Genomic DNA, 26,939 nt, shown 5'->3' on the forward strand with positions numbered 1-26,939 from the left:
AAGGCAGCGCAGAGAAGGGGACCATCTCCAGATCTTGAGCTAGTCTTTGTCAGGACTACCTTAGCTGATGTATTTTTACCTTTTGTGCATGTTTTGTGTTGATGAGAAATGAGTGTGCAGAGGAAACCCATCCAGAATGGTGTTTAAAAAAACGCACGCTTTGCATGAGTGTTAACACAGCGCACGGCTCGTTCATTGAGACATGTGTGTGGACACATATCTGAATGAACGAGTTCTCACTTTGGTTCATGAGAACCCGCGTTTGGAGTTTTCAAGGTCCAACCAAAAGTGCAGCAATCCAATAAGAGGAGCACAGCAGCGCATGTGCGCTCCAGACCTGTAAGTGTCGCCAATGCATAAACATACTCATTTTCTACCGCGCGAAACGAGACCAAACAAGGAAAAAGTGTCCAAACTAAAGCGGTAGGATCATGCTTAGGATCTGTGCGTAAAAGTCCCGTGGAGCGCGCAGAGGACCCAGAGGAACCTGCCCGGCACCGGCACATTCTCTGATGTGAGAGTGGCCCGGAGGGTCCAGTGGACAGGGACCATGGCGCTTCTGTCCACGCTGCTGTGTGTTCTTGTGTCTGTGGTGACAGCTCATGTGACCGGGGCCGCAGAGTGCGGAGCTGCGGAGGAGCTGAGGGGAAGAAGACGCACCGCCCTGACCGAGGAGGGCCCCTGTGAGCGCGCACACAGCAGCCCGGATGACTGGGGTGAGTGAACGCTCTTCAGTGTGATCTCAGTGTGATCTCAGTGTAGTGTGACGAGCCTACTCCTGCTACAAAGAGTTAATCAAACATTAAGTAGATTAAAAGTTATATCCATGGGTTTCAGAATGGTGGAAAATTAGCACCTGTTGAACGGTGAAAGTCCTCAAAATGTTGCCAATTAACAGGAAGCTTATACCTATGAATATTAGGTATATTTTAGCCTTATTATTAAAGGCACAGCATGTAACTTTTTGCCCCAAAATAGACTAGAATAAAAACATGTTTATTGGTTATGGGTGTTTTCATTGCACTGGAAAACATAGAAAAACATGTGACTTTGCTCTGGAAAGGCTCAGATATCCACAAACCTGACTCTTATTTGTCATGGAGGATGGCCTCCTCCTGCTTGTTTCCATGGAAATGTTGTTCTTTTGGCTGTAATCTTCCACAGTATGACATAAAACTGATCTATCTCCATGGAGAATGTTCCAATGTATAGTTTTAACTTTCTATTCCGATGGAATCGTGCAGTTGACTTTCCACCTCCAGAAAATTGCATACTATCACTTTAATTGTGTTAAGCTTTCATTATTAGGCTACATTTTTGAGCTGTTTTGTTTCATAAGCCCATATAACTCACAAGAGGTTGTGTTCATGTGACTGTTGTGCAAGGAAGGCATTTTTCTGACAGCGTAAACATTGATTCAACAACATAAAGATGTTATTTTAATTTGTCATATCATAACTATTGTGTAATTTAGACAGGTTTTGACCCTTGTTAACATTATGCATTAGCTAGGTAACATACCTCTACATATGTCATATCTGTTGACTAAACTAGAAAAGACTAAGCTAAATTTTAGCGAAATCTTAAATAACTATGAATTGGAGAAAATAGTCGTCTAACCTGTCATATGCACTTACTAGACTTACTATGGCAGTGGTTTTAATCATTTCAATCATACCCACCTCCATTTGATCTACAGGGCTAGAAAACAGGAACCCCGTCAAAGTGGCCCCGTACAGCCTGGACCCCGGAGACCCAGCGCCTGCCTTCTCTGTGCCCACTCTGGATGGCCGTCTTCAGTATGAGCCAGGCATGTTCCGGGATTCCCTCATCATCCACGCCTTCACCAACAGGTCAGCCTTCCTGGAGACTATGTGGAGCTCTGCTGAGGCCCTGGGAGCCCTGGTGCATGGACTGCCTGAGAGCGCACACGTGCTCCTGCTATCCCTGGATGAGTCAGCTCCGTCTGATGTGCTGTGGATGAAGGAGCAGCTGTACCGCGCCGCCACGCACAGGTTTACATACACTTACAACAGGGAACGGGAGCTAGAGCTAATTAATAAATTATTTTCTGTGAATATAGCATTTTCAAAACAATGAAAGGTAACATGGTGATTTAAATATGTTATGCTTTAGCAGCTAACACCCTATAGAAGTGTAATGCCCCCTCTTTAAAGTGGAACTAAACACTAAATCAACCTTTTTTACTACTAAACTGTGTATGGTGTTTTAATAGCGTTGTCTAGAGATTTTTGGTCTTAATGTAAACCAGGTAAATTTGCAGCTTTGTGTTCAAAAACAGTCAAAAACTGGATGTGTGCTGCCACTGTAATGTCATGTTATCTGTGTAATCTGAATGAGGGTGGTCTTGTGCGATGTCAGACACCTGGCTGCAGGGGCGGCGTTTGAAATGTAATAACTGTTAGACCAATCACACCGTTCCTCATATGTCCAAACCCCACCCCTCCACCCCTCAGTATTTTTCTTTAAAAGACCCTCCAGGTACTGCCTAGTTAGCACCTCTTTTATGTAGTGGGTAGAGTTTAGGTGTTAAGTCCCACTTTAAGATCATTTTGGCTAAAATTGTCCAGTAAAATGCAGAATTCAGATTTTTGGCACAGTCAAGAACAGTACTAATTAAAAGGACTATTTTTATTTAAAATCTGTTTTTGAAACTTTATAAACTGCTAAGTTATTAAAGCATTTAGCTGAATCCTGTGCTTTAAATTTGCTTTTTGGACTTAAAACAACCGTCCATCCATCCATCCATTTTCTTCCGCTTATCCGGAGCCGGGTCGCGGTGGCAACAGTCTAAGCAGGGACTCCCAGACTTCCCTCACCCCAGACACGTCCTCCAGCTCCTCCGGTGGGACCCCAAGGCGTTCCCAGGCCAGCCGAGAGACATAGTCCCTCCAGCGTGTCCTGGGTCTTCCCCGGGGCCTTCCCCGGGGCCTTCTCCCGGTGGGACATGCCCAGAACACCTCCCTAGGGAGGCGTCCAGGAGGCATCCTGAGCAGATGCCCGAGCCACCTCAACTGGCTCCTCTCGACATGTAGGAGCAGCGGCTCTACGCCGAGCTCCTCCCGTGTGACCGAGCTCCTCACCCTAACTTAAAACAACCGTCTTGTTGATATTAGTTAGCACTTAGCTGGTTAGCCTCTGTGATTCCTTTCAACTCTTAATATTTGATTTTTTTTACATTACATGTAGTTTTTTTTATGCTTGGGCACTTCCTCTTGGTATTTTTGAAGTATTGTTCCTATTTCTTTCTCAGAGGGTCTATTATGAATAAGGACACCCTGAGCCGGCTGCACTTCTGTCCACTGTCTGTGTTCTCTCTGGGGAACTGGATCCCTGCAGTGCTGTACTCCTGGGGCTGCTCTGGACACAACTGTGGCCTCTCCCAGGCTGTCTTCACCTCCAGTGGTAACATATTGCCCCCACACATACACATGCCAGAGACATAAAGTGTACAACTGCAGAATGGTCTGTGGAGAATAATAATTATTAAGTTAATTCAAATCTGTCCATAAAATGGGCTGTAGAGACACTTTGAATCATGAGCTTCTATGCACAGAGGAAAATGAATCACAGACATGAATGTTCACATGGGCTAGAATGACCTGAGGAGCTGAGTTTGTAGAATTACAGTAGGTAAAATTTGGGGGAATTTTTACAGATATTTTCACAGACATGGACGATTCACACGGGTTTAGGGACATAGACGATGCTTGTAATTATTAGAATTTACCCGAGGTCTCCATGTAAAACTAATTCTGTGCAAATAGGGCTAGTAAAACATTTTCTACACACACACATGGCAGTAAGTTTGTACAACAACATCCACTATGGGCCAAGTTCACCACATACTCTGAGGCTTATTTCTGCTATTAAAATGGTTTCACAGTTTTATTTTGTCTGTATATGTGTTTGAGCTGTAGCCCTTTCATCTTGGAGTGGAGTAGTCCAAAATGTCTATTAGTTTTAATAGTTTTAATAGGTTTGAGAGCTTTTGGCACACCCCCTTTGTAGTCGACTAATCGAAACAAAGAATTTCTTTAATCGACCACAGCCCTAGTCTGTGCGTTATTTTTGTAGTATTAAAATGATAGAAAGTCTTGCCTACGCACACTTTATTTTTCTTAAAGTAAAGACAAATGTGGGACGACAGAGTACAGCTGCTATAGTGGAAGCACTCTCAATTGAACTCAGCACATATTTGAGACAGATGCCCCCTAGTGGTGAAACACCATAACTCTGAGACTTGGTGAGGTTTCATAAAACTTTGGACTGAATTATGTTTTGGAGCAGCTGTTCAAAACACAGCCACTAGGGGCCATCCATAGGGCATCAATTAAATGTCTTGTTCCGTCTGGAGGCGACAAAATAAAATGCTAATACTAATTCTAAGGTTTTTGAAAGCGTAACCATGTAGGTATGTATCCTATAATGATTTCCTGTTCTATTCCAGATTGGAAAATGCCTGTGATTGTCAAAAGGCTGGATGCTCGATATGATTGGCTGATGGAGCACTGGGGTCAGAGGTCATATTCACTGGTGGATGCAGGTGACGGGTGTGCGCCCTCTCCAAGTGTGAAAGGTGCAGTGGCTTGGGTATCAGAGGAGGGATGCTCATTCTTCACAAAGGTAAAACATTTAATTTGTACATTTAAAGTTACTGGAGCACCGGTGCACAGTTGTCATGACTTGGGGGAACAGGCCAAAACTGTTTTCATTTACATTAAACACATCAGCACGGTGGTTGAGTGGCTAGCATTTTCTCCTCATAGCAAGAGGGTTCTGGGTTTGAGTCCTGGGTACAAACCTGATGGGATGTGCAGTAGTTTCATTAGTGGGATGCATGCTGATTGTGTTGTGATAGTGCTCTGAAGGGAGTGACTTAATCCAGGGAACAAAGGGAGAGGGGGCACTCAAAGCGTCAAACAAGAAAGTGAAACTTATGAAACATGTTAATAGATTGTTTTCGGCAACTATACAAATATAGCATTTTCAAAACTATAAAAGGTAATGTGATGTAAACATAGAAGAAAACATAGAAGAAAAAGTCAATTTAGCATGATATGTGTTCTTTAAAGGGCCTATATATTTTATGATCTATGTTAAAATGTTGTTTCCTTACAAACATATCTGAAGTTGTGTTTTGTTTTAACACACATTTAACACACAAACCCTGCATACTTGGGCCGAGTTCTTCTCTCAAACAGAAAACATCCTGTTCCACCCTGTGATGTCATGTGGTAATGCAAGAACAGGAAGTGCTCCATTATGTTTTTAAACTCCATACACTTTCACTAGAATCATTTGGATCATTTCTGTCCTGGAATTACCTAGCTACTAAAGGTGAAAATTAAAAAACGTAGCAGTTGAAAACTACCACTTCATGACATCACAAGGTGGAACGGAGTATTTTGTGCTTTGGCAATTAATAATGCAGGACACAAACATGTGAATGAAACAAAACAACTCCAGGTATGTTTTTGATGAGGTAACAACATTCTAACATGGCTTAAAGGTTACAAGAGTCCATTTTGCATAATATAGGATCTGTTAATAGTTGTAAATGTTCAGTCGTTTAACGCTCTAAGAATATTGTCCTATCTGCTATCTCTGGTCTGGGCAGGTGCAGAACATGGCCAAATCCAATGCATCCGGTGTCCTTGTGTATGCCGGAGCTGGCCAGCCGATCCGGGACATGACCTGTGAGGGGGCAGAGTGTGAGGCTGCTCCCCTGGATGTGCCCGCTGCCATGGTGCACCTGGAGCCCTCTGTGGCACAGGCTCTCCGGTAACAAAGAGCACCAAAACAAGATTAACTGAGCTATGAAAGGATTAGCTATGCAAACGAATCATAATATGATTTACTTGGATGTTTAAGTGCATATGACGGATTATTCTTCATTAAAGAGGGGGTATTTTACTTCTATGTGGTATTAACTGCTAACACATAACATATTTAGATCACCATGTTAACTTTTATTGTATTTTCATATTTCACTTTCGGTTTTGGTGCTTTAAATCTCAACTACTGCACATTGCATCAGGTTTGTGAAGTTGTAGTGTATTGTTTTGTGTCATGTTTTTGTATATTTAGAGATATTAGAGAATTGTTGTGTAGGAGCATGGATGACGTAGGTTTGTAGGCTCAGCATTGCAGAGTTTTACAGCTAACTGTAAGGAGGTTCAAACAGGGCCCAGGAGAGATCGCTAAAATACTCAAACATGCATGGACTACATTTAAATCCTCTTCAGGCATGGAGAACTTTATAACATGGTAGAAAGCCTAAAAAAAAAAGTTGTTCTTTGGTGAAGTTTATAATTTTACTTCCTGGTTAGACATGGGGAATAGATAAGACATATGAAGAGGTAATTCCATAACTTAGCAAAGGCCAAACCTTGCCTAAAGTACACATAAATAATCAACAAATGGCCTAAACTGTCCCTACATTTTGGATAGAATCATCTGTGTTGATGTCATAGGTAGAGGTATTCTACTTTATAACTACACTGAACTTCCTGTATTTTTGTACTTTTCTTAACTTTTTTTCCACAAACTGCCATATCGCTATTTGAGTTACAAAAATGCCAAAATTGTGGAGATGTTTTACTCGACATAAACATTTGTCCAGTAAATGTCAAAATTATGGATATTGTGGTAATAGTTTACACCAGGGGTTTCCTAACTATGGCCCGGGGGCCAAATGTGGCCCTTAGACTGATTTATATTGGCCCTCAGACTTCCTGATGAATTTGCGCAAATGACCACAAATTGTACTTTTTACAGCTAATTTTGTAAAATAAATAATAATAAACATTTTGATGTGATACAGACCTAACATTAATGACCCAACCCTTATTAAAGTTGCAGTGGCTCAGTCAGATGCAACATTATGAATGATTCACATCGTTGTTGTGTATCTGTGGCCCTTCGCTCTGTATTACTTTAAATATGCAGTGAACCAGTGAAAAAAGGTTTGCACACAGTTATGACACAGTTTGTGGGACTGCTGTGTGCTCCTTGCATCAAATTATCAAGCATTTTATTGTCCAATAATCAGGAAATGCTAGTTTTTGTTAGCTTTACTGCAAAACTCCACCGTGGAACGTGTTTATAAACTCATTGCTGTGAATATTTAGGATCCTCAGAATACTTAATGCAAGTGAGGAATGGTTTTAAAATGAACTAGTTTTATTTTTAAGTGTTTAAGATCGTTAAACAACAATAACTAACATGCTAACAGTGCACTTCATGGTACTCGTGTGATAAAAAGCTTCAGCCCACAGGTCTCATTTTGACCCTCAGCTGCTTATATAACACTATATAGTACTGCAATACATTTTCACAACCATTATTATATTTTAGTATATTGCAGTCATGACAGTAAAGGTTGTTGTCTTGTCTTGTTCTGCAGCCTCGGACAGACAGTGAACGTGTCCTTTCAAACCACCCCCTCCCCAAACTTCTTCATCAGTATTGACCAGCAGGGGGCGCTGGCCGAGATGGGCTGGTTCCTCTACCCAACTTTCAGTTTCATTAACTGGCAGGCTCAGTGGTGAGGCTTTATTGATGTAAATAAATGCAATGTTTTGGAATAGGTTTTATTATGTCCTTGGCCTTGTATTATTAAGACGGGACATTTAAATATTGTATTTTTTTGTCGAGGCTACAGACAACTAATAATTACATGGCAATGGTTGTATCCGGGCTACACACAGTTCCTAATGTTGTGTCCATGGGCAAGGCACAAGACACCCAAACTGGCTATAGTCTATATTAAGGTTAAGTGAAGGTTTTTCGCCAGTGTGTATGATCCTTTTGTGGATTTCTAACAATAACAGTAATATTTATAAATCCTTTTGTGTGGTCATGTGACATCCTTATTACTGAGCCACTGTTCATTTTGAGGTTTCATTTGACTCGCCCCCAGCTCAAACCATGCTTGAAGCACTAAACATGGGGAATGATTAATCGTTGCAGCCCTATTGTAAATTACAAAATACAGTATATTCAAGTAAATTAATTGTTATTTTGTCCTATGTCCCATACTGTCCAAAAAGAACGCTCCACTCCCAAAGTGCAGGTTGACCGGTGATCCCCAGAATCTCCAGGAGCACGATAAGAGAAAGGCCTTTCAGTTACCAGGGTCCTGTGTTATGGACCAGTTTTCTGATCTGTCAGGGAATTATACAAACAGTTTGATGAGTGTGTTAGTGTTAACTGTTAATAATATAAATGAGTACTGCATGCATCACTTTCAGGTGCATCAATCATTTTATATACCGGTAAATAAATACTGATTTTCCTATAGTCCTGTTTGTGTTGTGCTGATGTGACAGGTTTGATTTCCGCACCAGTCTGCTGAGTAAACTACAGAATCCAGCCACTGTCCTGTCTGTGTTTGATAAGGTCCAAATGCAGGGAAAGAGCGGAGCCCAGGCCACACTCCAACTGCCCTCAGGTAACATTTGGATTTAAAGTGCATATGACAGGTTAGAATACTAATCCCACTAAACTATAGTTAACATTGTTATATTAAAGATTTGACTAAAATCTTGCCTATTGTTTGGTTTTTGGAGAAGTTTATAATTTTACTTCCTGGTTGGACATGTGCATCAGATGTAATGACATAGGTAGATGTATGTCCATAACTGTTGTGAACAAGGGTGAAAACCAGTCTACATTACATAATAGCTGTGGTTGGAATATAAAAATAGTCATTATCTGTAATAATGATGTGTACATGTCCTAAAAGAGTGTGGGACAGTCTGGACCTGTCCAGTGTCAGTGACGTGTTTGTGTCCTACAGGAGTGTGGGACAGGTTGGAGCTGGATGTGTCCCTGTCCTGCCCCTCCAGCAGAGATGCGTCCTGTCCTCAGTGGGACCACACGGTGCAGTTGTTTGTTTGCTGTGACCTCCTCAGTGAGATGTGTGACCTGGAGCTGGGCCGCTGGATCACAGCCTTCAGGAGGTCCCACACCTGACACCTGTTAAACACCAGAGTTTATTATGACAAACTAAATGTAGTTAAGGCGAGACACTGCAGGGGTAAGCGATATCGATTTAAAACGTCTAGTTTAAAAGGTATTTAAGGTTCATGCATAAATAAGGCAATTTGGAAAATGGATAAAGCCAGGTCTAAACATTTATACACACATGCATGTGTGTACATAATTATATATAAATAATGTATGTATAGTTTTAGTGCTGTCAGAATTAATTTATCTAATTAACCTTTCTTTTGTAATATGACAAAATTACAAATTAAAATCAGCAAGTGATGCAATTACTTTCTAAAGCACGGTCTAAGTTGCTCCACAGATCATAGTGGTAGTGGTAGTAGTGGTGTCTCATCTTAAGTTTGTGGTTTAAATTGAGATCAAATAGTTCAGTTTTGTTTAAGCCCAAAATCTAAAATAAATTTCTTATACACTTTCAATTTTTTAAATAATAATAATAATTAACATTGTTATTAACCTCTGGGACTGTCACCTTCTTATACTTTTTATATTCCTTTGTATCTACAGTATAACTACAGGCATTTTAGAGTTTTCTGTTATTCTACAGTAGTTGTGTTGTGTGCACAGGGGGACCGGCCACTGGCTCACAGACGTGTCTCCTCTCCTGCCTCTCCTGGACAGCTCCACCTGCTCCTTCACCATGAAGACGGTGCCCTGGGCCATGCCCTGGATCCTGTCCCTTAACCTCCGCTTCAGTCAGACCAACAACACAACAGGTGCCATGGGATGATGCAACAACATGGCATTGGGAATCTGGGGGGGAAAAAAATTGGTTGGGTCATAATATTTGATTGGAAAATTTTAATGCAGAATCATCTGGGCTGCTCTTTTGACACTGCCCATCAAGATTGGTTACTCCACCTGTCAGTCACACCCATCTGAACTCAGGGGGCCAGATTTATGGTTGTAGTTTTTGAGAGGTGTGTTTCTGGATATTCTAATAACTGAACTACGTAACTATTGAAGTTCTCCATGCTTCAGCTCTGTAAAGTCAAACTAGAAATAAACATTTTAAAATCTAAAAACTGTGTGGTTTGGGGCATGATGGGAGCTAAGAATTATGTCTATTATCTATTATGAAATAAAGCAAAGATTTAAATATTTAGTTTTCCATGTTAACCTTATGAATGTTTTTTTTTTTTTTCTGTTGGCTTGCTGATGTATCATGATCGCAGCTTACGTTTTTCCCATAAAATGTAAATGATTTTTTATGCTTAATTTTGTGTCTTACAGAAGGAACCCCACTTCCATTTAAAATTACTTCACTGTTCAATGGTGGAACATTTGACAAAGATTATAATAAAAGATACCAACCCTTTAAGTTCACCCTTCCAGTCTCGGCTAAAAAGGTACTATCCTACATTTTATATTTTGATGCGTGTTGCTGGGTTCGTTTATTGAGAATGGTACACTACTTTGTTTATTTATTTAATAGAACAAGAACATTCTGCGTATTTCTTGCTAGTATTAGTATATCTTAAACCAAAGTCATTATCTAAAAGTGTAGTAATAAAATTGTATTAGCATTTGTGTGTATTCTTTTGCAGTGTTTTTGCAGAGGCTGAACACTGTTGACACTAATGTGCAGGTGGAGCTGTACGCAGTGGTCACGGGACATGGAAGTGACGAGAACGGCTGTGGGGAGTTCTGTGTCACGTCACGTCACTTCACCGTCAACTCCAACTACAACCACACACTCACATTCAGCACTGCAGGTCAGTACTACACCTGTGTCAACTCCATCGACAACCACACACTCATTCAACACTGCAGATCAATCCCACAAAGCCCTAACTGTGGCTGGGTAGGCAGTATTCTCACCTCTCAGCAATCGATTTCAATACTAAAGAACAGACTCAATACTTAATGCCGATGCTGATACCACAATGATTATGAAAACAGATTTACAAGTTCAAATACAAATAGCTAACCGATTCATTCACTCAGTCACTCCTCCTGATGTTGTTCCATGTAAATCTTTATAATGTAAATTAACTGTTTAGTCGGTCAGTGGAGTCTTAGTTGACCAAAACTTCGACTAAACAACTAAGAGGCTACAGCCCTCAGGCAAATGATAATGTGTTGTTAGCAAATTTTAATCTTGATTTCAAAAGTATCCCTGTGTGTGACTCAGGCTCTCCTCTGGGCTGCACCCTGAAGGTCCCGGAGGGGGCTGTTCCCAACGAACACGGCACCTGGCTGTACGGCAGAGGAGGCTGGTGTGATGGGCTGCAGGTCACCCCCTGGAGGGTGGACCTCACTAAGGAGGTGGGACATGGGCAACAAGGCAACTCAACAAATTATTCTTAATATTTTAGCTATAAATTAAATTCCCATATTACACTAAATTGATTATTTAAGCCATCTTATAATGTTGTTACTGCTTCAAAAATATTGTTGGAGTTGTGTTTTGTTTCATTTACGTGTTTGAGTAACCCTTTTGTCTACATCTCCAAAGCTCAAAATGCATCACCTTGTGATGTCATGAAGGGGTAATTTTCAACATCTACCTTTTACCTTTAGTACAATAGAAACTAGCCATTCCATGGCTAAAATCATCCAGTTGTTTCTGGTGAAGGTGTATGGAATTTAGAAACACAATGCAGGACTTCCTGTATTACCACATGACATCACAAGGTGGAACAAAGTGAGTTCTCAAACGGAAAACAAATAACAAAATATGCAGGGTTTGTGTGTTCAGCCTGTGAATAGAACAAAACATAACTTCAGTAATGTTTTTGATGAGTAAAATGGCCTAATATGGGCCTTTTTAATTTACAATTAAGATATCCTTCGTAAAGGCCAAAATATCCCGTTTTTGTACAGAAAAATCCAGTTGCACCTATAGTTTACTTCTGAAATGCATGAGATTTTGTATTTTAACTTTCCTTTCAGCAGTACGAGCATGTACAATGCTCAGCCCACAAGAGCAGGAGACAAAACAATATACAGCTTGTGCAGTAGTTTCATTAGTGGGATGCACACTTATTGCATTCTAAAGTAATGTTGTTACATTACTAACATTTCAAACTCAATTTCAACAATAAGGAATAGGCTCCGATACTATGATGATAGTAAAGAACGCACCTTCTTTAGATAATAGAATGTGATTTTCAACATTAAATAATAGTACTTTCTTTTCTATTCCCATGTGTCTTATGTCTGTGTGATCCCTCAGTCGTAGGTTCCACAGTGGCCCATGGGTGTATACAGGTCTATGTGTTTTATACTTGTGCTGATGCAGCTCAAGATCAGTTTAAAGCTATTCAGGAAAGGCCTTTTTGTCCTGTGAATGTGACTTTTTTTAAGTTGGGTACCTGCTTATGAGTGTCTGGTAGATACTAGTTTTGGTATCAATATCTGATTTGCAATACTACTGACAACCTAGATGAGCAAGGGGAGGGGCAACAAGAGCATCAAAAACAAAGCTGAACACATTTTTTAATATATTGTTTCAGATAATATAACATTTTCAATTCCTTTTTACATGTTGTGTGTGTAGGTGGACTGGACCGGCTCCTCTAACTCCCTCCTGTACCGTGGTCTGTTTGAGGGCAGAGACCCTAACCCCTCTGCTCAGCCTGGCTACATTATAATGTCCTCTTTCCTCATCTTCTACAAGTGATTCCACTCTGTAAATATCTCTAATCAATGTGAATCAATGAAGAATAAACACATTTTGGGTTTTTTGCCATGTGTGTCTGCTAAATGTGAAACTGTATATAACAGGGTTTCATTTTCTACTTATGACTTGGTTTGGTGGGGTAGCACCTGTGGTAAATATTTATTATAGTTTTATGTCAGTTAAGTGAGAGTTTTTGGTAAAGAAGTTGAAAAGTAGAAAAGTACAAGAAGTAGCGCTGAGTTCTAATATTAAACACCTCTACCTATGTCATTCACACAGAAAATTCAATTCAACATGCAGGGATAATTTAAACTCAAGGAAGGGATTTTTTCTGTCAATTTTTTGTCAGTTTAAATCTTTTATCAAAATTAAGGTGTCGTTGTTTATTTTTATTAGTCTAATCATAACTATCGTGCACAATATGTCCACATTATGGTTGAAAGGTTAAAAAAAAATCACTTTAATGTATTATTTTTTTCAATATCTGACAGCCATATTTTTAGCCTCATTGATCTGATGCACTGAGGACAAACAGGGACTAAAATGGGCATAAACAGACTGGGGGAGTGTAAGAAAAATATCGGTGTCAAGCATCAACATTTTCTATATCAGATAACAATATCTGGCAAAACTTTCCAATCTATATATCCATTTTCCTGTGCTTATCTGAGGTTGTGTTGCGGGGGCAAAAGTTTAGACAGGGACTCCCAGACTTTCCCCACCCCAGACACTTTCACCAGCTCCTTCATTGCGACTCCAAGACCTTCACCAATCCCTGTATTAGATTTAATTTATGAACAAATCTTTATTGAGACAGTACAGTAAAAAAGATGTATATAAAAATAACATAAAAGCATATATTACATAGATTCAAAACACATAAGTACCTCAATACATTACACATTCATCTATATTATGTACGGAGTATGATTATGAATTATGTATATTCTAATTATTTACATATAATGTGCTACTTATGTTGTAAATTTGCAGTTATGAAATTGTATACTAGACACATGGGTAAAAAAAAATATGTTTTGTGCTACGAGCAAACTAAAGTAACTGCTGAAACTTTGACACTGATACAAACAATGATAATAAAACAATGTCTCTAGACAATAGAATGTCATTTTCAACATTAAATCAAAGTACTTTCTTTTATATTCCCATGTGGCCTTATATCTGTGTAATCCCTCAGTCGTCCAGATAAGTTCCATAGTGGTCCATGGGAGTATACTAGTCTATGTGTCTTATACTTGTTCTGATACAGCTCAAGATCATTCTAAAGTTATTCAGGAAAGGTTGATTTCTGTCCTGAGAATGGGACTTTTTTTTAGCACTGATACCTGCTCAAATGAATATCTAGTTTTGATACTAGTTTACTGGTATTATGGATTAGTATCTGATTTTTGATTTTTGACTAGGGTTGTCAAACATTTTAATTTTTTTCAAGGCCTCAGTTCTACAGACAGAAAAGATTCTCATCTGTTGCCCAGTAGAACCATGATGGAAGTCAGTGTTACCCCCTGACGCAGGTTTGTAAGCAGCTCCTCTCTGTTTCAAAGCGATTCCTGTTCCCTTCGCAGCCTCCAAACCAGAACTGGGCACAGGAGTCAGCGATGGGGTCATAGTACCACCTGACCTGGTAGTCCCGACATGGCCCGGGGTCCAGAGGCTCCCAGCAGCCATCTACTGGGGAGAAGAGGAATGAACGATTGCAATTTGCTTCAGTTTTCAATTTTGTTAGTCTTCTTGAGCTGTTATTTCAACACCTTCTACTAGAATGTAGAAATAAAAAAAATGTTTTGTAGGGCTAGACAAACCAAGTTAACCCTGTTCTTGTTGTCAGCAAGGAGAGAAAAAATACAGCAACGGATATGTGCTGAAATAGTTTGGATAAGACATTACACATTAAAGAAAATGTTAGAAATTTTACACATTTTCATGATTCTGAGTTTTTTTTCTTCAACATATGGCCATACTTTATTCTGTTATGTTATTGGTCACACAACAAAAGCCTTAAATACATCATGCACTATGCTGGCGACAGTAGGGAGTATGAAACAATTTAAATGATACTAAAAACAGTAGTTGCTAATGTCAAAGTTGGTTAAAGGGATATCGTGCATTGTTTGGTTAAAACTGTTGAATAAGGGAAAAAAATACAGTAATATATAATATAATCTATTCATTTTTGCATAAGAATTTCTCTGGTAATAACTAATACAGAAGCTGACAAGGCCAACTCTATTTCTCCAATCAGGCACACTGTTACTAAGAATTATGGGAAACAAACTGCCTGACATTATCCCAGACACTTGTTTCTGTGTCACTGGACTAAGTGGGCAGGGCTAAAAGTAAAACATGTTCCTTACTTATGGTTCTAAATCAGGTACAGACTCATGGCACATGGTACTTTATATGAGAGGAGCAGTTACCTGGAGTAGAGCCTTCTGCAGACTGGTCGTTGAGTGTTTCTGTCTCCGCTGTGGGTCCAGACCAGGAGATGAAGGGCATCTGAGTCTTCTGAGAGGTGGACAGTGCCTTGAGGAGCTCCACGTCTAATGGGTCCACTTCTCCAGGCGTTCCCGGGGGTGGTCTGAGCAGAGTCACGTTAGGTCCTCCGTCAAAAGTGTGAACGCCGGGCTGAAATAAGAACATATCTTTGATAAAGCATAGCATTTTGGCCGTACCTGTGTGTTAATGCCTGTTCTCATCACATTTTGTAAGGAAAGCAAGGCCAGGCCTGGTTAGTACTGGGATGAGAGACCACAGTGGGGCAGCAGTGAATCTAGTGCAAGTTGTTGTTGTTCATCCACATTGCCTTGAGGAATGTGGTGTGTGTGAGTGTTGTTGAACATTGCAATGAGAATATTTTTGTATAGCCTACAATTTTGCCACACACACTCACATGTGTGAATCCTTGGAAGTAGAAGGTTAATACTTTGGAACATTGGAGATAGATTTGAGATAGTGGAGATAGTTTTATGCCATACTGTGGAATATTACAGCCAAAGCAAGAACAATTCCATGGAGACAAGCAGGACAGGGCCCTCCTCCAGGCCAAATAAAAGTCAGGTTTGTGGAAATTTGTTTGGGTAAAGCTGTTTCAGGATACTGTACTATAATAATTTAAAAGGACAGGCAACAAATAATTGTGTTAATATCTTGTTAATAGGCTGTAAACTAAATAAAAATGGATACAAGAGGGGGTATTATGCAAAATCGACTTTTTGAGGCTTTCCACCATGTTATAACATGGTTCCTTATTAAAAACATGCTTGAAGAGGTGTTATATGTTATGGTTTTTTTTGAGTAATCTAGCGCTCTCCCCGGGCCCTATTTAAACCCTCTTTATAATTAGCAGTGTGATCCGAACCAAAGCTCAGCCCACAGGCCTATGTCACTTATACTCCTGCACAACTCTCCATAAATATACAAAAGGATGATGTGATGCGCAGTAGTTTCATTAGCGGAATGTACATTGATTTTGTTGTGATAGTGCGCTGAAGGGGGAGTGACTTAGGGTAGAGAAGGAGGACTTAGAGATTGTCAAAAACAAAACTGAAACTTACTAAACATGTTAACTACTTGGCGTTCTGACGGCCCGCCCGCTGGCCGTCGGAACGCTCACCCACACAAACAATCTACACATCAAATGAAAGCTACGGCATTCATCTTTCTGAATATGTAAACCATTTACACCTGTAATCACCACAGTGCTGACAGGAAAGACGTTTTTACAGAGAAGTCAGAAATGTGACATTTGAGCGCTCTGGTTCTGTCAAACATCAACATATTCAAACAAAGTTGGTCTCATTCGTTCCGTAAAGGTCCAGAGAATATAATCCAGTCAAGAAATTATGTCCACAAAGGAAGTTAGGGCCTCCATGTCCAATCTGCTGCAGGAAAGTGAAATCTGTTCCGTCACTTCTTTGCATTTCTTTTGTCGATTTCAAGCATAATAAACTTCTGACAGCGCCAACTTTGTTCCTCAATACGAAACAAACTTATTAGCTTGTGATTGACACCAAAGTTGGCCAATAAGGTGAGGGCTGTGGGTTACTGGAGCCGCGGACAGTGAATGAGTGCTACAGATGACTGAAAGAGTACACCCCACTCTCGCCCTTGTAGAATCAAGCTGTTACATTACACACGTTTAGTGATGTTTTCCCCTTAAAGCCCATGAACAGCGGAACATCACGATGCGTGACATGCAGTGGTTTACTGTAAACAGACGGAGTTTTGCGCGCGCGTAAAAGGAGGAGACTGGATACAAAGATCCGCGCGTAAAATTACGCGCGCGTAATTGCGTAATTTTACGCAGCAGTTTTGCGTTTTAAACATGACGAAACGGACAAAACAAAGGAAGTATGCGACCAAGGACACAGTGGATGTTTGTACAAGTTAAACTAGAGGCATCTCGGACCCGGAGCGGTTCGTTGAACCGTGGAACGATCTCATGATGGACTCAGGAGCAGAGGACCTTATGTTTTGATGGACTGGATGCTGTTCCTGATCGGTAAGCGTGGTTTATTCTGCTATTGACTTAATTGTGGGTCAAATGTGTATTATGTGTAATCATTAGCATTAGCTAATGCCAATCTGCGCCCCCCGACCACCACCAATCATTAACGCACACACTTGGGTGAAGTGTCTTGCCTAAGGACACAATGACAGAACTAAGGACACAATGACTCTAACCATTGAGCCACTGTTGCAGAATGAGTGTCACACTGTACAATCATGTACAGTGTGTTCTTAGTTTCCAGTGTGTGTTTGTTTACATTTTGAAGTGTGTGGATGTTTGTTCACTGTTTGCAGTGTGTGGTTTGTAAATATATATTTATTTTGACTCATACCACTTGTTTTGACTATATTTTATATACAAATTTATATACTAATATTATTTTATATACATTTTATATTGTGTTTTGATATGATATATAAATGTACAGTAATAGAGCAGCTGGGTGTGCAGATACAGATTCCTCTCAGTGTGAGTTTTCAGTAGAGCCCTCGTTGATGTCTGTGGGTTGAAACATTCAAAAGTTATTGCAGTTTTTCCAAATGTTCTCCAAATGTCTTAATTTGGATAGGTTTGGAGAGGCCTGGACTTAATCATGATAAAATGATTGTAAAACTCTAATTTTTATAGGTATTGACCTCAAATTTGAAATGTAAGTGGTCGACAATCTTGTCAGTTGAGATATACTGTATTTTTGGCACCAGCTACCTACTGCAGCTTTCTACACCTTCATTTTCACACAAAAATTTAGGCGAGGATGAGAAAAAAATAATAATAATGTGTGTTCCAAAGTGTATAAATGCTCAGCAGACAAACGTACAGTGATTCTGACACCTGTGGGTAAAACTATAGGGTGTTACTTTTACAAAGACCCCAAACTTGTGTATTTACTACTGAGGGTTCAATAATGGTGATTATTTTAATTTGGAGAGGTCAGAACAAAGGCAATTTCACCAAAATGACCCGGAATGCTAAGGAGTTAATAGGTTGTTTCTGCGAATATAGCATTTGGTGATCTAAATATGTTATATGTTAGCAATTAATACCCCACAGAAGTGTAATAGCCTTCTTAAACACGCTTTAATAAATGCAGTTTGGAGTAACTATGCAGGCATACATACAAGACTTTACTCTCCTAATAATCAAAACTGTTCATTATAGCCCATTCTGATATGGTGTAGTATAAATATATATTCTTACTAGTGTCTGGACTCTGTGAGGGTGCCCAGTGGAGATGGGTGTGTCAACAGTGGAGGTGGGTGTGTCCTCAGTGGAGGTGGGCGTGTCTTCATGCTGTATCCTGATTGGCTCTAGTCCAGTTTCTGTAGACAGTTCCGGGAGCCCGTCTGGACCCAGGCGGAGGGCAGGTTTGGCACTGAATGAAGTGGAGCTTCTCTTCTCTTCTTCACAAATAAGACCCAGCACTTTGTTCTCAAGCTCTGGTCAAAAAATTGAGCATTAAAACTTTTCAAGCTTGCCTTTTTTATCAATAAAATAATAGTGTTGTCAAAATACACTAATTTCAAACTCGATTTCGATGCTAAGGAATAAATAGTCAATACCCACAATAATAATAATAAAAAACACTCTTTATTTACACATGAAGGATGTAAACATCATTGCTCATAATATTAGAGATTAGATTAAAGGAGGTTTAGGACTTGCACGCAACACTGCACAAACACACTCCATTCTTGCCCTACCGCATAGCAAAGAACGTACTAAGAAAATAGATTGTGTAGCATGTTCTCTCAGATTAAGCTGTTACAGATAATGCTGAGATAAATCAATAGGATCAGTGATGAGCAACAACTCCAAATTTGGTCACACCAGCGAGGCACCTGGAGGGTAGAGGAGTGCTGGAAGGAAGAAGAAGATGTCCACACCCAGCTACTGAATATTCATGATTTAAGTTTAAATGTGGCGCGCAGGGTAAGGCACGCCCCTGAGCGTCCCTGAGATCTCCGTGCACGTACGAGGGACAGCATCGCTCCGGACTAGTATTAGATTGGATGTATAGGGAATAAACCTCGTGTGATTCTATTCTCTGGTCTTCAGTGATTCTTCTGATCGGATAAAAGGAACATGCTTACACACAATAGAATGTGATTTTCATTAAATGGTAGTACTTTCTTTTATATTAATATGTGGCCTTATATCTGTAATCTCTGACTCCTCCAGGTAGGTTCCATTGTGGTCTATGGGCGTATACTAGTCTATACTAATGTGTCTTATACTTGTTCTGATACAGCTAGTCTAGATTCAATACTCGTTTACTACTAGTATGGATTAGTATCTGATTTTAGATACTTTTGACAACTCTACAATCAATTGCAATTGAAGCTAGTCGTTTGTAAATGAAATAACCTCATCCTTTATTCTGTTGTGTTTTTATCTCCTATTTGTCATATTTTTCATTATTAGCTTTTTCATTATTCTTAAAGCAAGAATAATCTCATCTTCTTGTCTATTATTCATCTTTATATTTATTGTTCCATATAAATAATTAAATCTAAAGTACTGACATTAAAATTAAATGTGGGGTACCTGATATTCAAATGGTGAAAGAAGGAAATAGGTATTTTAATCTAACTTGTCTCTTGCACTCATAAACTATTTGCCACATCACTAGTATTCACATGCATGGATTTTCAGACATAAACAGTTTCAGATGGAGAAGTGAAACAGAGTGAACCGCCAATGCAAAGCCAACACACTCTAATCCCATCATGGCAGTATACTAGGCTTTCGGGTCAGTGATTGATGCACTTAAGATGCCGATGCGAGGCAGGTGCAGTGGACTGATTTTGACGCAATTTACTGTATACTTTGTGTGGGAAAAATAACATACACTACCCCAACTTTAAAGGGCTATTTTCTGATCTATGTTATAATGTTGTTTCCTCATCAAAAACAGACCTGGGGTTGTGTTTTGTTTCATTCACACATGTTTGACACACAAACCCTGCATATTTAGGCTGTGTTGTTCTCTCAAACTGAAAACATTGCAACAACTTGCAATGTCATTAAGTGCTAACCTGTGTTTTTTATGGAAGCCCGTTTCCGCCATGAAAAAAAAAATAAAAGCCCCACAGAAAGTCGAAATTACGAGTTTTAAACTCGTAATTATGAGTTTAAAACTCGAAATTACGAGTTTTAAACTCGTAATTATGAGTTTAAAACTCGTAATTATGAGTTTAAAACTCGTAATTATGAGTTTAAAACTCGTAATTATGAGTTTAAAACTCGTAATTACGAGTTTAAAACTCGTAATTTCGACTTTTAAAACTACTAATTATGAGTTTAAAACTCGTAATTATGAGTTTTAAAACTACTAATTATGAGTTTAAAACTCGTAATTAGAACTTTTAAAGTCTTAATTGAGCTTGTAGCACACTGCAACTGAGTGTACAGAGCAGAGGAGACAGGAGGAGGACTGTTATGTTTATCACCTACATACTTTTAAAAAATGAATAAATTAAGCTCCAGTAAAGTTTCTGGCGTCTTGAACAAATCAGTGGGCCCTGAGTGCTGTTCTGACCACTCATGAGCTGTGCTCTGTGTCTGTGAGCGCTCGTTTTCCTGGTCTGAGCAGAGTGCCAGCTGGTCACAACCCCGCTGGTTTATTGAGGAAATTATTAAAATACCAAATTCATTTAATCAAAATTGATGAGGTTCACTTTTTGTAAATGTTACATTCCCAAAATTACGAGTTATAAACTCATAATTCATACTTTTAAAAGTCCTAATTACGAGTTTTAAACTCATAATTAGTAGTTTTAAAAGTCGAAATTACGAGTTTTAAACTCGTAATTACGAGTTTTAAACTCATAATTACGAGTTTTAAACTCATAATTACGAGTTTTAAACTCATAATTACGAGTTTTAAACTCATAATTACGAGTTTAAAACTCGTAATTTCGACTTTCTGTGGGGCTTTTATTTTTTTTTTCATGGCGGAAACGGGCTTCCATAGTTTTTAAACTCCACACATCTTTACTAAAATCTTTTGAATAATTTGCAGCTCTGGAATTGCCATTGTCACTTCTTCATTCCTCGGTGCACCAGAGGATAGACTTTCTGTGGCAATCTCTGAACAAAATGTATAATATTTACAACAACTTATAGTTATTTTAGTGTATTTTAGAGTATATCAGTTCAGAAGAGGCTTTAAATAGCTGTTAACTTTAAAACTACCACTTCATGACATCACAAGGTGGAAGAGAGCATTTTGAGCTTTGGAGATGTTGACAGCCTGATAACGCAGGGTTACTTAAACATGTGTGAATGAAACAAAACACAACTCCAGGTATGTTTCTGATGAGGTAACAATATTTTAACATAACAAAAATTTCACAAGTCAGTTTTGCGTAATATAGGACCATTAATCTTGTGAGTTGCTAAACAGCTCCTGTGTGGTACCTGTCAGGTGTGAGAGCTCCTCCTGGCTGATCCTGTGATTCTTCTTGGGCTGGAAGGTCATCAGGTGCAGTCCCTGAGCCCCTCCCCTCCTGTTCAGCACCGCCACAACAAAGTCCTCTCCGCTCCCAGTGTAAGCCTCCCTCACTGCCCTGTCCCACCTCACAGCTGGACCATCAGACACCACCAGCACCATCCTGCGTACCCCAACACGGCCCTCCTGGAGCAGCTGCTGTGCCTGAAGCAGAGCCCTGTCTGTGGGCTCATCGTTTGCAGCATGGGGCAGGGAGAGCACAAACCACCTATGGAGCAACACATTTCATTTGGGTGTTTTTAGACAATAGGCAATAGAATGTGATTTTCAACATTAAATCGCACTGCTTTATTTTATACTACCATGTGGTGTTTGGTCTGTGAGTATAAATGGGTGTATACTAGTCTATGTGTCTTATATTTGTTCTGATACAGCTCAAGATCATCTAAAGCCATTCAGGAAAGGTTCAGCTCAGCTCTGTCATGACTTTTTTATTCGCTTAAATGAATATCTAGTTTTGATACTAGGTTTAGTATCGATAAGTATTTGATTTTCGATACTTTTGACACCCTGGATCCAATAAGAGTACATCTCACACGTTTTTACTGTATGAACATATATGGTATTTTTTTAAAGCTCAAACTGCTCAAATTTGGAATAATTATAATTAAGCACAAGAAGTAAGGAGTAACTCATAATTACATTCAAACCTGCCTGTCTGAATGGAAATGTTATTGTTTTGCCAGGAATATTTCACTGTATGGAATTAAACTTATTGATCTTTCATTTATTGAACTACAGGTGTTTTTAGTGTTCAGATATACTGTACTTTAAAAAATAAGCATTATTATTGTGAGTGGGGTCACCTCTCCATAGATCTGACCTGTATATTGTCCTGCTGTTGTCACCTGCTTTTTTCCATGAACATATAAGATGAATATGATATAGTAGAACATTCCAGGCAAAGCATTAATATTCCCATGGAGAGGAGTAGGACACTCCTCCAGAAACCCCTGATACTGAAAAGTTCATACTCTTTTACTGCCCGCTGTTCAGGTTTATTGGTAAGCATTACATGGTATTATTTTTGTCCTAATGAAATACTGACTGGAGTTGGCCGAGGTCCCAGGACAGGGGCAGGCTTTGGGGGGTACTGCCCTGGAGGACCACCCCGACTCGTGTGGTGTCGCGGCCCATAGAGGAACGCTCCAGCAGAGACAACACCAGCTCCTGCACTGGGCCGTCCGGCTCTGCACAGTCCACCACCAGCACCAGGTCCAGAGGAGAGGCCCGGCAGGACTCTACCCCACATCCTGATGCATGCACACATGTACATGCACACACGTACACACACGGTCACAAACACACACATAAACACACATGTAATATTTCCTGTTGTTTCAAGTTAAACTTCGTATCACAGATAAGTACTCACTGCACAATGACCGCACCATTTGAACAATGTCCTCCCTCTGAAAATAAATACACAAATTATAATTATGTTATATAACAAAATAGTAAAAATGAACAGATGATTATGACACATGAAAATACTGATGCAGAGGATGTACGTACAGTCAACTCAGACTCTCCCTTCTCTCCGGGTCTTCCCTAAACAAGGCAAGACATTTTTACTGAGAAAATGTGAAAAGACATGCTTCTGAAACAAACAAATATACTTCAAATATTATACCAATATATCAATTTAAACAAACTTGAATAATAATTACCACAGGCCCTTCAGTACCGGGCTCTCCAGGTTCACCTTGGACTCCTTTTGAGCCCTTTGGACCTCTATGTCCTCTCCCCCCCTTAAAGACATAATGCATGTTGTGTATGATGTATAATATATAATATAAATACCATTATAATAGTGATGCGCAGGAAAATTACCTGGTCTCCCTGTGGTCCATGGCTTGGAGGACCTCTGGGACCAGGAGCCCCCTGGGGCCCAGGTTCACCCTACAACATGAGCACACATTAACTGCATTCACATGAAGAAATCATGCCTATAAAATGGCTTGTTCTCAACTCTTCTAAATGCTATTGCATATATTTTTGAATTAGTATGGGAACAAAGAAACTCTTTTTCGCTGTGTTAAAATAAGGGTCTACACATGCTCAAAAGACAATGAAAGCACAGGAAAATCAAAGACCTGAATCAGATTGGGTGACTCTGACTTTATGCTTGAAAGACTACAGAAATACCTTCTGTCCTTGGACCCCTTCTCCAGTTGAACCCGGGGCTCCAGGTCGACCCGGCACACCCAATGACCCCTGTGGGCACACACTCATATAAAACTCCCTGCATCAAAACACAAATATATGAAAGCAATATCAATCTGACATACCTTAGGGCCAATCATACCAGTGCCTGGAGCTCCAGCAGGTCCCGGGGCGCCAGAGAAACCTCTTTCTCCCTAAACACCAGACTCCATTAGTTTAAACTGTTACTTTTCATGGCTCATATTGTGTCCCAAGATTTACCTTTGGTCCAGGTAACCCAACCCCATCAGAACCAGGCTCTCCTACTGGGCCTGGAGGTCCGGGAACCCCCTAAACATAAACAGAGCTGGTATGTACAGTGTGTTGATGAGATGAGACTAAAGCACTGTAGAAGGACTCACTGGAGGTCCAGGGGGCCCTTCTCCTTTTTCTCCAGAGCCTCCAGTAGGTCCCGGTGCTCCTCTGTCCCCCTGTTACATTATTAAAAACGATGATAATATGAAACTACAGTATGTGATATAAAATTATATCTACAGAACCTTATTACATAAGAGCACCTCACCTTGGGTCCAGTGATCCCTATACCAGGCTCCCCCTCTGCACCAACAGCACCCTGGGGTCCTGGGTCTCCCTGACAAACATGTATTTTAAAATAGAGCCCACAGTAAATACCAACATGGACAGTAATGGACTTACCTTAGCTCCAGGAAGGCCCCTGCCTGGGGGTCCAGTGGCTCCAGGAGGGCCAATAACTCCTAGTTCTCCCTTACAACACAAGAAATAATATATTCATATATATAAATAATATTATCTATATGTTTAGGTTGTTTCAGTAAAACCTCCCAAATGTACTACATGTGTAGAAAGACATGTGTGAACAGATCTAATGACACCTCAGCATAGCCTCTGACACATCTAACGTTTCTCACCTTAGGGCCCTTAGAACCCTTGTGTCCCACAGGTCCAGTCTGGCCCCTGGATCCTCTGTGCCCTTGGTTTCCCTGATAATAAGAGATAGTGAAGAGATATTACTACAGTTGTATGTGTTCAGACAATGCTGCTTCTCTGCCAGTCATACAGTACCTTCTCTCCTGGGTCGCCTTTCCCTGGAGCACCGTCTGGCCCTCGAGGCCCTGGTAACCCCGCCTCTCCCTGACAGTGGTTTCAGACAGTTAATGTTAGTGGCTATCTTTTGTCTGAAAATGTTTTACTCAGAGCAGCACCTTTTGACCTGGAGCTCCTTCCTTCCCTTGAGGTCCAAGACGACCTGGTGCTCCATCTGGGCCGGGTTCACCCTGAGGAGAGGCAAAGAAACCATTCAATAGTATTAACTGACCTATATAGACATCTCTGTGGGTGTGTTCACACTATATCAGAAGGGACTAACACAGAACAGGACCAAGGACTACAGGACTATAACAATATGTTAAAGTGCAAAGGGTCTTACCTTAGGCCCAGGTTGACTAAAACCTCTTTCCCCTGGCAAACCTTGTTCACCTGGAATTCCAACATTTCCCTGATGACAGCAAAAACATGACAAGTAGTTTCAGTCTGCTTAACTTTAAACTGAGACATACAGATTAGATTACTTGTAAGTAAAATTTATGAGAGTCACCTTAGGCCCTGGTATGCCAGCCACCGCTTCTCCTCTGGGACCTGGAGCCCCCACTGCTCCCTGCTCTCCCTGGAGGAGAGAGAAGATGATCAGCCCAATGTCTGAACATCTTTAAGGTGAATATCTCATACTGTACCTTTTCACCCTGCAGTCCTACACCTGGAGCACCAGTTGGACCTGGGAGTCCAGGAGGTCCACGGCTGCCCTGAGACACACAATATCCTTGGTATTAACAAAACACAAACACACAGTATATTAGTGTGCACCTCTTGGTTATAGATGGTAGAGGTCTGACCTGGTCTCCTTTCAGACCCACACCTGGAGCTCCTTTGTTTCCCTTGGGGCCAGGAAATCCTCGATCTCCCTGAAACACAAAACAAGAAAGCTGGTTATTATGAGTTTTATTAAAGATACAGTACATCTTTTTTATTTATTTCTTTTTTATTTAAAAATGAAACTATTACTACAACTGAACTTCGAGTTCAGTGAATAATATCGACAAATATGTCCCCTGTAGTGGAGATGACCTGAGGGGAGCTGATACAATGTTCTTCACCTATATAATTCAAGTTCACTGTGGACTATATCTGTTAAAGGAGCACTATGTATGTGTACTGGTGAAGTGTTCGCCACCTGCTTGTTTCAAGAGAATGTTGTTGCTTTTCCTAGAAAGTTTGATGCCATCCTGTACAATGTTCCAGGAAAAACAATATTTTCATAGAAGGTTTTTGGACCCTCCATCTGCCCCTTTAATGTTTGAAATATGTGAATATTTAAAAATTAAACACTGTGGCAGAATTCTACTTGCCTTGGGCCCTGGAAGACCCTCTCCAGGTGGTCCAGGATTACCTTGAGCTCCAGGTGGCCCCGGGGGACCCTGTGAGAAAAAATTCAATAAATATAGTCGTCATAGCAATATCATTTCAATCAGGAGAGGCTTAATATGGAACAAACACATTTTGAACAGAATTTTAACACACATGGGGTATTAAGGGTTAACACATTCAGATTGCCACGTTGCCTTTTATTTTGTTTATTAGTTTACTTGAATGGGGACAATGCACTTTAATAAACATTTTTATAAATGTGCCAATATAAACTGTATCCAACTGGATTCCACAGGCAAGGTGTAAAATGCAGCACAAAAGACTACATTGACATTATATACAAAAAGAAGCCACTCAAAGCAGATCACTGGGTAAAATATATAACAGCAAAGCACCAAATGCTGTTATTTTAGTTGTCAGGACACTTACAGTTTGTCCGGGATCTCCCACTCCGACTGCACCCATGGGACCTGGCCTGCCAGGAGGGCCCCGCTCACCCTGGACGCAAACAGGTGGTTAGACACTGACAAGCTGAGGTGTGTAGAAAGGTTCCTCAAAAGTTCCTCAAAATAATGTTACCCACTAAAAGTACAAAATAGTAGACCAAGAAATTACTAAAGAGTGAAAAA

At 40.1% G+C, this 26,939-nt stretch overlaps 3 protein-coding genes across 3 annotated transcripts in view; 1 reads left to right on the forward strand and 2 right to left on the reverse strand.

The window, feature by feature from the left end:
• The first annotated feature begins 355 nt into the window (after positions 1 to 355).
• si:dkey-256h2.1 (uncharacterized protein LOC337520 homolog) lies at positions 356 to 12,729 on the forward strand. The gene is made up of 13 exons (XM_033981653.2): positions 356 to 716; positions 1,700 to 2,015; positions 3,275 to 3,426; positions 4,472 to 4,647; positions 5,642 to 5,805; positions 7,430 to 7,570; positions 8,355 to 8,476; positions 8,825 to 8,987; positions 9,604 to 9,752; positions 10,270 to 10,385; positions 10,625 to 10,751; positions 11,171 to 11,304; positions 12,539 to 12,729. Exons 1-13 carry the CDS (start codon positions 551 to 553, stop codon positions 12,659 to 12,661), a joined length of 2,049 nt encoding a protein of 682 aa, XP_033837544.1. The 5' UTR covers positions 356 to 550; the 3' UTR covers positions 12,662 to 12,729.
• A 1,428-nt stretch (positions 12,730 to 14,157) lies between these two features.
• On the reverse strand, positions 14,158 to 15,343 carry si:dkey-117n7.5 (uncharacterized protein LOC559444 homolog). The gene is made up of 2 exons (XM_055227763.1): positions 15,100 to 15,343; positions 14,158 to 14,353 (listed from the first exon to the last, which is right to left on the reverse strand). Exons 1-2 carry the CDS (start codon positions 15,341 to 15,343, stop codon positions 14,181 to 14,183), a joined length of 417 nt encoding a protein of 138 aa, XP_055083738.1. The 3' UTR covers positions 14,158 to 14,180.
• Positions 15,344 to 17,360: 2,017 nt separating this feature from the next.
• col28a1b (collagen, type XXVIII, alpha 1b) overlaps positions 17,361 to 26,939 on the reverse strand; it is a 38,325-nt gene continuing 28,746 nt past the window's right edge. The window contains exons 27-49 of the mRNA XM_055227764.1: positions 26,740 to 26,808; positions 26,292 to 26,360; positions 25,779 to 25,847; positions 25,620 to 25,688; positions 25,484 to 25,552; positions 25,316 to 25,384; positions 25,092 to 25,163; positions 24,952 to 25,020; positions 24,798 to 24,869; positions 24,565 to 24,633; positions 24,431 to 24,499; positions 24,270 to 24,338; positions 24,130 to 24,198; positions 23,994 to 24,062; positions 23,851 to 23,919; positions 23,536 to 23,604; positions 23,373 to 23,453; positions 23,218 to 23,253; positions 23,078 to 23,114; positions 22,751 to 22,955; positions 21,612 to 21,910; positions 18,390 to 18,628; positions 17,361 to 17,375 (exon numbers count right to left, since the gene is read on the reverse strand). Coding sequence (XP_055083739.1) covers positions 17,361 to 17,375; positions 18,390 to 18,628; positions 21,612 to 21,910; positions 22,751 to 22,955; positions 23,078 to 23,114; positions 23,218 to 23,253; positions 23,373 to 23,453; positions 23,536 to 23,604; positions 23,851 to 23,919; positions 23,994 to 24,062; positions 24,130 to 24,198; positions 24,270 to 24,338; positions 24,431 to 24,499; positions 24,565 to 24,633; positions 24,798 to 24,869; positions 24,952 to 25,020; positions 25,092 to 25,163; positions 25,316 to 25,384; positions 25,484 to 25,552; positions 25,620 to 25,688; positions 25,779 to 25,847; positions 26,292 to 26,360; positions 26,740 to 26,808 — 2,022 coding nt within the window. The remainder of the gene's footprint in view (positions 17,376 to 18,389; positions 18,629 to 21,611; positions 21,911 to 22,750; positions 22,956 to 23,077; positions 23,115 to 23,217; positions 23,254 to 23,372; positions 23,454 to 23,535; positions 23,605 to 23,850; positions 23,920 to 23,993; positions 24,063 to 24,129; positions 24,199 to 24,269; positions 24,339 to 24,430; positions 24,500 to 24,564; positions 24,634 to 24,797; positions 24,870 to 24,951; positions 25,021 to 25,091; positions 25,164 to 25,315; positions 25,385 to 25,483; positions 25,553 to 25,619; positions 25,689 to 25,778; positions 25,848 to 26,291; positions 26,361 to 26,739; positions 26,809 to 26,939) is intronic.

The sequence above is a fragment of the Periophthalmus magnuspinnatus genome, chromosome 16, assembly GCF_009829125.3.
Source record: "Periophthalmus magnuspinnatus isolate fPerMag1 chromosome 16, fPerMag1.2.pri, whole genome shotgun sequence".
NCBI lineage: Eukaryota > Metazoa > Chordata > Actinopteri > Gobiiformes > Gobiidae > Periophthalmus > Periophthalmus magnuspinnatus.

Bases quoted from the DNA above. Each gene is read 5' to 3' on its own strand.
- si:dkey-117n7.5 (XM_055227763.1), bottom strand. From the start codon at position 15,343: ATGCTATGCTTTATCAAAGATATGTTCTTATTTCAGCCCGGCGTTCAC. The intron at 14,354-15,099 runs GTAACTGCTCCT...TCTTCTCCCCAG, and splicing joins TGCAGAAGGCTCTACTCCAG to TAGATGGCTGCTGGGAGCCT.
- si:dkey-256h2.1 (XM_033981653.2), top strand. From the start codon at position 551: ATGGCGCTTCTGTCCACGCTGCTGTGTGTTCTTGTGTCTGTGGTGACA. The intron at 8,988-9,603 runs GTCCCACACCTG...TTGTGTGCACAG, and splicing joins TGGATCACAGCCTTCAGGAG to GGGGACCGGCCACTGGCTCA. The intron at 10,752-11,170 runs GTCAGTACTACA...TGTGTGACTCAG, and splicing joins ACTCACATTCAGCACTGCAG to GCTCTCCTCTGGGCTGCACC.